This window comes from Typopeltis vanoorti, chromosome 14, assembly GCF_054136105.1.
Source record: "Typopeltis vanoorti isolate ZY-2024b chromosome 14, IOZ_Tvanoo_1.0, whole genome shotgun sequence".
Lineage (NCBI taxonomy): Eukaryota > Metazoa > Arthropoda > Arachnida > Uropygi > Thelyphonidae > Typopeltis > Typopeltis vanoorti.
Window position 1 is genome coordinate 51,399,339 of NC_143562.1, and position 10,069 is coordinate 51,409,407.

General features: G+C 33.2%; 1 protein-coding gene across 2 annotated transcripts in view; it reads left to right on the plus strand.

Moving 5' to 3' along the window:
* LOC150099467 (mitochondrial ribonuclease P protein 1 homolog) overlaps positions 1-8,193 on the plus strand; it is a 42,364-nt gene extending 34,171 nt beyond the window's left edge. Inside the window, exon 3 of one of the 2 annotated variants that reach the window (XM_090403638.1) lies at positions 5,449-8,193. In XM_090403638.1, the coding sequence (XP_090259764.1) occupies positions 5,449-5,596 (148 nt within the window). In that variant the 3' untranslated portion in view covers positions 5,597-8,193. The remainder of the gene's footprint in view (positions 1-5,448) is intronic. The other variant, XM_090403639.1, reaches the window with a different exon arrangement.
* The last annotated feature ends 1,876 nt before the right edge of the window (positions 8,194-10,069 follow it).

The window sequence follows — 10,069 nt, forward strand, 5'->3', positions numbered from 1 at the left end:
CTTTTGTACCAAATTTTTTATAGTATTTATTCAGTCTAGTCAAAGAATCCTGAAGACTTGAACTGGACTTACTCAGGACTGTAACATCATCTGTAAAGTAAAGAGCTAAGATTAACATCTCCACTTTTGATGCCAGGTTTAATGCCACTTTCCTTCATAATGTGATCCATATAGATGATGAATAACCGAGATAGTGTGCACACCCTTGATTCATATATCAAAATGCCTTCCTGTTCAGTTCTAACTGCTGACTTACAGTTTAAATATAGACTGTGTACTTTTCTGTATAATGTCCATATAATTGTTTTCAACAGCTTTTCTCATTGCACCTTGTCATATACTTTATCCAGATTTCCAGAATCTGATGCATTCTGGAGATGAATGCATCAGAATCTTGGCAATCCTTGTTATATTGATTTCTCAACTACTTACCTACCTATCATTCAGTGTTACAGTCTGTTGTGAGCCTTAGCCTCCTGTACAACTTGTCTCCACAACAGTGGCACACCCAGAGGGGGGCCAAGGGGCACGGGCACCCCCCAAAGAAAAGGAAAAAACACTAGAAAAATTTTCAAAAATCTTTTCCTAATTCAAATTCATTTTTTTTATTTATGTTGTGTGCTACTCATGAATTAGCAATCACTGCAGATGCTCAGTTATAGGTCATATGTGATGTGTAGTGTGTATTCGCAAAACGTCTACTCAACTCGCCCCCCCAAGGTTAAATCCTGAGCGCTCGGCCCCCTCCAAGATTAAATCCTGAGTGCACCACTGCTCCACAATCTTCTATTCTTGGCTAATCTTTCCCAGTCTTTCACTTACATAATAGTGTCAGTCTTTCTTTTTTTCCTTGTTGCATATATCTTCTCTCTCAGCATTCTTCTTGGCATACGAAAGTCTTCCATTCTCTCTACATGACCTAACTACAATCTCTGTGCTTTTATGAACCTAGCAATATCTTCATTTAGTATCTGAGTGATTTCTTTGTTATACCGTATTCTCTATACAGTTTTCTTCAGTAGGTCCATAAATTCTTCTTATAATCTTCCTTTCAAATTTCCTTAAACTATCTTATTTCTTTTCACTAAGAGTCCATGCTTCACTTACGTATGTAACCAGAGGTATAATGAGCATTTTATATATAAGTATTTTATTATTTCTGTTTATTAGCTTACTTTTAATCATGCTCATATTTGCATGTTCTTTAATTGCTATGGTTGATTGTGCCTCATTCTCAACAATGTCTCCTAGATATTTAAATATGGACACTCCTTCGAAAATTTTCTGTCCAACTTGTAAATTCTGTGGTATTTTTCTTATTTCTGAAGTTGACATTGATTTCTCAACTATCTGTCTTAAAGGAAAAACTGATCCTGGTGTTTGGCCAAAAAGACAATCCCTTTTTGGCCAAACCCAGCTTGTTCTTCTACAAATTTCTCTTCTATAGTTTTTATCAGTCAGCTTATTCTCGAGAATGCATATGTAAATTTTACTTGAAACACTCAGGGAAATTCCTCTATAATTCTCATATTTAGTTTTATTTCTCTTTTTATAAATAGGTATTATGAGATTTCTATTTCAGTCATCTGGAATTAGAACCTTTCTGTCACTTTGTCATTTAACATTGTTGTTTAAGAGATACTTGTCCCTGAGAGGTTTCTTTCACTTAACACGAAAAACACAAGAAATCAGTAATACTATTTATTTAAGTAATTAACTACTGTAGTGCTTAAGGGTCAAGGCTGGATAACTGGAATTAGACCTCCACATGGCCTTTTGGGGAATGCAGAGAACCAACTAGGGCCTCTGACTGAATGTCCAATCCTCACCTTCTCATAATATACTGTTGGGTATCTACCTGGATACTAAATGAATGAGGATAAGCTGGCAATTTTGGATTTAGCTGACCAAATTGTATTCTTATTGGCTTAAACCATAAGTTAAAAATGGTATAACATGATGGGATTTTATGCCAGCTGGGGAATTGCCCAGTTAAACAAAGCCCCCCCCCCCCCCACACACACACATTGTTTTTGTCATGGCTTTTCACTGTTCAGTAGTTGACTTCTTGCTGTTCATTAGGGTAAACATCAACATAATAGGTATTACCAAAACAGAAGACAAAAACAAGTGCGATCTTTCTATGCAAGAAATACAAGATGTTATATTCAAGAAATAACAATCAGTGAAAAGAAGTTGTAGCTATAATATTAAGCACTAAATATGAGGGTAATTTTCTTGAATGGCAGGCAGTATCAAATAAAGTGATGTGGGCTAATATCAGAATGGAGAACTGGACAATTAGACTTATTTGTGCTTATAGTCCCACAAATGATTCTACAAAGGAATAAGTGGAGAAATTTTTTGAGGCATTAGAGAAGGTAGCTGATTCAACAAAAAAAGAAAAATTGGTCCTTGTTGGAGATCTAAACTGCAGAGTAAGAAATGATTGCCAGATATATATATGAATGTTTTGGAAAAATTTGGAATAATAATGGTAATTACCTGCTAGATTTCTGCTCAGGACACGGTCTGGTTATTACAAACACCATGTTCCAACATAAAAATGTTGATGCAAGGAATAAGAAAAGTCTCATTGACAATGATGTTTTCACACTAGTTCAGGACTTAAGGAGTAAATAACCTCAAACGAACCATTTCCTCAGATCTGCAATCGTTCTTAACTTCTATTTTTGTTCAAGTTCTTTAGCTATCATTAATAAAAGTCCTTTCTCCTACCCTGTTTCCTTTATCTTTTCTGAAAATACTACATTCTTACATTCTATCCCTGTAGCTACCAAAATTTTTTCATACACAAGATATAAGATTTTTTATTTCTAATCATATTCAGTTAAAAGGTGAGTTAAAAACTTTTAGATTATAATACAATTTTGATCTGCTGCTGGTTTGTTTGTAAGTGAAAAATTTCAAAATAATGGAGTATTTAACAATCACTAAATGCTTGATATGTTGTACATAGCCAATTTGTTTTAAAGCTTACAACAACAGAAATTATCAGCAATAAAATGCATTTGTAAATAACAGTTAGTGACTTGACTTCTCTAATTTTGGATGAGCCAGTAATTTTGAATGAGTCGAACTAACCAATGCCCAAAACTGGTCTCCTTTATTTCTGATTTTATTTATTTATTTACTCCTTTATTTCCCAAAATGTTTGTTTTTTCCCCACTCACAAAGAAAACTCACTAGGTTAGAAAACATGTAATTAGCAGGCCTAATATACTTGCTTCATGACTTTAGTTTACTTAATGAACTCGTAAAACAACAATTCTTCCAAGAGTTTTACTGTTATTCACAATTTAATTTGGTCCAAAGCATTCATTCAGTCACCAGTTCAGTTATGAATTCCATAACTTTTGTTTTATCTTCCCGCATTAAAAGGAAGGAAATCAGTAAGCAGTAAAGTAGTTCTAAATACCAAACTGATTTAACAACTCATTCATTTTGATTATCTTGGCTATAATATAAATTTGAAGAAACAAACTGCTGTACCAAAACAGACCCCAAATCTGTGCATAATAGTCAATGTATTTATTGTAAAGTAAAAATCTGATCATGACAATCTCTATTTGGCCTGAATCCATTCTGTATTCTCCCAGTTTCATTTCCACAGTTTTTCTCAACTTCTTTTCAAGTCTGATTGCATAAATCTTACCTGGAACACTTAGTAGAGAAATTTCTCTGTAATTTTCACATTCACCCTATAAACTATGAGAACTCTAGGAAGTATGAGATCTCTACTCCAGTCATCTGGAATTTAACCTATTCCAGATTCCTTTCCACATTTCAAGTTTTTCATAGCTTTTTCTACCTCATGTATTTATATGTATTCCTGTTTACATTCCTCTTGAAAATGTTCTGCTACTGTTTTGTCACTGCTTGTTTCATTTAAGTCTTTCAAAAGTAATTACTCTACACATCTAGGATATCCTTAGCCTCAGTTTTCATTTCATCTTTATCATCTTTGATTTCTTTTACAGTACCCTTTCTTCCGTTTCTTAGCTTTTTCAATACTTTCGAGAACATTTTGACACCTTTCTGATATTTATTTTCTATATTCTTATCAAAGTCTTCCCATGACTTTTGTTTAGCTACTCCTACACATATCTTAGTTCTCTTACATGTTTCTTTGCATTCTTTTAGGATATCTGTCAACTTATTTGTGAGGAACTTTCAGTATTCTTTCTTCTTTTCTAGAATTTCTTCTTTAACTTCTTGTGTCCACCATGGTGTTCTCATTTTTCTATCCTTGCAGATAACTGCCACATGCCTCTCTAGCTGAATCAGTGCTTTCTTCAGAGTTTGCCACTGAAACTCTTAGGTTTGGTTCTTGTTTTTGAACTGTTTCATTCTTTCTTCAATAATGTTTGTATAGTTGAGTCTACAGTTTAACTGTAAAAGCTGCTAAACTTTAATTCTTTTTAAAACTTTTTTTATTTATTGTTCTTTCAATGTGCTATTCATTTTTAACCTACTTAGCACTTAGTGACAGTCACTTCCAATGTCAAATCCTCTGTATACATGCTTGTATCTTGAACCAGCATGAAGATATCACTATAAACAATAACATAATCAATGAGGCTTTTCTTATTTCTTGTATCTTGTCTCCACATGAATTTATGCACATGTTGGGATATGGAGTTGGTAATGACTAGACCATATGATGAGCAGAAATCTAGTTAGCCTTGCCCTTTTCTCCAAATTTTCCCAAAACATTTCAATATGCCTGGTGGGATTCATGTCCTACTCTGCTGTTTAGATCTCCAACAAGGCCACCTGTATTAATGACTTGAAAAATTCCCATACCTCCTCTTTAAGACATTTTTCTGTGAGACCATAGGCACAAATAAGGTTCATTGTCCATTTTTCCATTTTGAAGTTTGCCTGCATAAACTTCTTGATTGGAAGGCGGTTTCAGGTAGAGTTATCTTCATATTTGGTGTTAAATGCTATAGCTACTTTCTTTATTGCCTGAATATAACATCCTATACTTATTAATTATTAAGATCTCATCTGTTTTTGTCCTCTTTGTTTCATTGTTGCCAATTGTGTCCACCTAGTACTTTTCCAGTTCTTCTGCAAGCTCAGTTTCCTTTCCATTAATACTTTCTATATTCAATGAGTATATTACTTTGTTTTGTCATCATAACATTTAGTTTTTTAAAACAGTCACTTATAACAATGTTTATATAAAGTAGACTGATACCTTGAGCAAGTAAAATTTGTTTGTTGGTAGTAGATTTAAATTGTATTTCTGGAGCCCTAATTATAGATAATTATAGTCTAAAGTATTTTCTTTCGACAATATGTAAGAAAGATAACTGATTAAAAGACTAAGAACTTTGGACATTTATTCCTAGATACATCCAGATTATATAACAGTGTGATATAAAAAAAAATAATAATAATAATAATATCTCTTTCCAGTTTTAGGGGTATTTCCAAATTCAGTTGTGATTCAGAAGATACGATAGTGACAATGCGTGAAGTTCTCCAAATAATGTTAGACATAAAGAGTGGTGCCAGTTGGGAGAAAGCCCTTAGAACTTTGGATATGAGAAGATGTTCACACTGAACTTTAAACATCAGTATAATTTTTTGAAATGTTAAACATAAGTAAGATCGTTTATTTTACCAAAATTTTTTCATATACAAGATGTAAGATTTTTGATTTCTAATCATATTCAGTTAAAAGGTGAGTTAAAAACTTTTAGATTATAATACAATTTTGATCTGTTGCTGTTTGTTTGAAGTGAAAGGTTTCAAAATAATGGAGTATTTAACAATAACTAAATGCTTGATATGTTGTACATAGCCAATTTGTTTTAAAGCTTACAACAACAGGAATTATCAGCAATAAAATGCATTTGTAAATAACAGTTAGTGACTTGACTTCTCTAAGACAGTAATCTAAAGTAATAATACTCCTGAATTATACAATGCTGAAAAATGAGTTACTTGCATATGCTTCTTGCATATCCTGCAGTTCTGTTTACTTAAAACTAATGGTCACCACTTAGAACAAACTCATAGGGCTGCAAAAATAATGTATTGGCCAGTTGGTTGTGTTTAATTACTTTTATAACCATTACATCTATGGAGCATTGATCGGGACTTTCAGCTTGCTGTAGTGAACCACTTTAGTTGATCATCAAGCTCTGTAATTTTCATATTCAGCTACATTTCCTATTTAATAAATGAGCATGGAGATAGCTCTGTTCTAATTGTCTGTGATTTGGCCTTATGACCAAATATTCGGAATTAATGTAATTATGCAAAATTTTATTTCTATTTGAACATTTCTGGTTAAATACTGTCTGTTCCAAATTTTTTCTCACATATTGGATTCCTAATAAAAAAAAATACTATCTACAGTACTGAAATGTTCTATTGACTGTATTCAGCCTTAATATTTTCTGCCACTGTTATCTAACTGGTCACTTCATTTCATAATTTTCGAGCTGATTACTTTGTGTTTTAATTATTGTATATTACCTTAATCATCACTGGCTCCTTTTATTATTATTACACCCTCCATGGAGTCAGTAGATGCATCGTGAATCTTAAAACCTTAACACTCCCTGCATTAACACATTCTGGTAATGTATTCCATTCATTGACAATTCTGCATGAAAAGTTCTACTCCTCACATCCTTCACCACACTCTTACATAACTTCCAGGGTTGGCCTCTGGTTCTTCTGTTCTCGCCTTCTACTCTTTTGATAGTCCCATCTGGATTAATTTGATAAAATCCCATCACTAACTTAAATGTTTTTATCATATCAACCTCTTTCCCTCCTATCCACCAAGCTCTGCAATCCACATTCCTTCAGCTTCTCTCCATAGTCAACATTCCAGAGTCCTGATATTCTCTTAGTTACTCTTCTCTGTGCCCTCTCCAATGTTTTCACATCACAATGAAAACCAGTAACTAAATCTGAGCACAATAGTTCAAGTGTGGTCTGACTGACCAGTGCTTTATATAGTGGCACAACCACTTCCTTATCCATACATAGTGTACTTCTTATTATGGCAGCACTATGATGTGCACTCTTTGCATCACTTGCAATGTTCCATCTAAACTTCAATCCACTGTCAGCCATCACTCGCAAATCTCATCCACTTTCTGTAGTGCGGCACTATCAATATTAGTACACAGCCTTATATTTCTGCACTCTGAAATGCAGCACTTTACACTTAAAATTACATTACCACTATTTTCTCCAAGCCAAGTCTGTTCAAATTGTCCTGAAGGGAATTAACATCAGCACTATTATAATTATCCCTAGTCAGTGCACATGATATATCATTATTTATTTTACATTATGTTTTATTTAATTTTCTTCCATTTCTATGTTTTTTCATTGGCATTCAAATTGTAGATAATTCCTTTTTCACTTGACAAAATAAAGTTGTCATTCATTTAATTTCCAGTATGGAGAACACATCATACACAGACTTATTAAAATAAACACAAAAAAAAAAACCAAAAATGTTATGGACAAAGTTGCAACATTGCTTCTTGATTACAATGCTAAAGTAGCTTATTTCTCAGTGTATGAGATCTCAAGCTTATTTCTCAGTTGTATGAGACCTTTCATACAACAAATATAGGTTGCCAAGTAATTTGGCATAAAACAGATATGCTGTCAGAAATGTTTTATAAGAAAATTTAAAAAGGCCAGTAATCATAAACACTGTAACAAAAAACAGTGTTTACTTCTACACTTAAATTTGGTTTGCATTTATCAAAGATATAACAACGGTGGAAGTGGGATATGACATGCATTTTGCCACAGAATGTAACATCAACAACTAGCATTGTTTGAATGCTACTTGTTGATGTTACTGTTGTTATTGCATATTAATTGATACAATGGTTATTTTGGTCACTCTGTTTACATGTAATAGTGTTGAAGTTCTTATTCTGTTGTATGTAATTCTTTTTGTAGTCTTTTTTATACAAGCCTTGTACCCCTGATGATGAAAGTCTAATGACTTAAGAAAGTTAGATTGTTGATTTTAATAAATCTCTTTATGTCTGGAAATGTGTGGTTCGATTAATTTTGTACTGGAAATTAATTGAAGATTTGGTAAGCCACAGAAATATTTGTATTCATTTAAAATAAATATGGTTAAAAAAAAATTAAATAACTGAATTAAAGCTTCTTCCATCCTTCTCTGCTTGATTACTGCAGTGTCACATTTTGAAAAAATTTGTTCTTCTTTCGCTGTTAATTTATTCAACTATTCTTCTAGCAATATGATTCAGAAAAACTACAGTATTTTCTAAAGTCTTCAATCAGCACTCAATGATTGATTTTACTTTTTTGATGTGTGTGGGTGGGTGCATATGTTATCTTTACTTCTGCCTTCATAAAGTAGTTAGTATGATGCACTCTTTGGTTGCAAAGATTTGATTTCAGATCCTTGAACATGAGAACAGGTTTTGATCCTTGCAAAAGAGCAGTTAAACTGGCTACGTGTAAGTTAACAAGTATAAAGATGTTTCCAGAATACCCACCACCTTATCATAACATTACTAGTGCTGCTATGAAGCCAGGATATTTTAAAAGAATTAAAATATCCTGTTCACAAAAAATTTGGAAATCTATAGCACATTTAATACTATGGTTTGACTAAAATAAGCTAAGAACACTACTAAACATAGTGCTATTTTAAATACTTAGGCCTCAAGTAAGTGGACTATTACAATAGTTGACTGTGATAGGCTATTAAGCCTAACACATCAAAAAGATGACATAATTACCTTTTCTTGTTTTGTAATAATTGAAGGACCACACTGAAGCTTTTCCTGTTTATTGGTACTTATTCTTACAGTTATATAAATGCATAAGGACATCTCAAAATTTAAGAAATCAAAAGCTTGATACATGAAGCCAAAACCATTTCTTAATCTGAAACTTTAAAACAAGAATAATCAACAATAAATGACATTTGTAGACACGAAGAATCTAATCCAAAGTTTAGAAAAACACTCCTGGATCATTTGACCTCAAAGAGTGTACTGTCTGATACATCAACCGAATCTGAATGAATAAATGCTGAGCAGTTAAAATTTTTCTGATCAAATTCCTGATATATACCTCAGCGTGTACATGGGATATTGTGATATACTATACAACAGGACTCCAGAAATCCACTCATCCACTAGCTGCAGTTGAGTTATCAGAGACAAAGTGATAAGTTAGTTTTCAGCCTCATTCTAAATACATTAAAAGTACATTATTTTCTTTGCATAATTTACACTTTTTTTATTTTAAAACATATTATTCATTGTCAAGTTATTTGATCATGGGTGGCTGCCAACGAATTTATTAAAGCAGTTTTATTTTTAGAGAGTTGGAATAAAACTTTTGGATCTGAAATCCTTAATCCCAACTCTGCTACAAATTTCACCTTTAAAGAGTTGCAATTTTAGTTTCTGGATTTCTCTAAAAGTCATGATATAAACCAGCCATCTTCACTTTTTTCCATTCTTTTATTTCCTTTCAGAAGGGGTGCTTAAGGGTCAAAGCTGTATAACTGAGAGGAGACCTCCACGTAGCCTTTAAAGGAATGCGGAGAACCGACCAGGGCTTCTGACCTAATGTCCAATCCTCACCTTCTCGTGGTGCACCATGCTGTGTATCTACCTGGATATTTGGGATTTAACTGACCAAATTGTATTCTTATTGGTTAAACCAAAATAAAAAAAATGATGGTACAACATGACAAAATTTCATTCCGGCTGGGGCGTCGCCCGGTTAAACAAGGCCCACATTGTTTACACTGGGGCGAACAGCGAAAAGTCAGCTACTGGAACAAATCTGAAAACACACCTCAACTCAACATCACCAGAGTTAAAGATCGGTACTATCAATATAAGAAGCCTGAATGGCGAAGAAATGGAGTTAGCTGAGGAATTAGATAAGTACCAGATCGACATAATAGGAGTGACTGAAACAAAAAAGACAAAAACTGGTGAGATCTTTCTGAGCAATAAATAACAATCATGGAAAAGGAGTAGCCATAGTATTCAACACA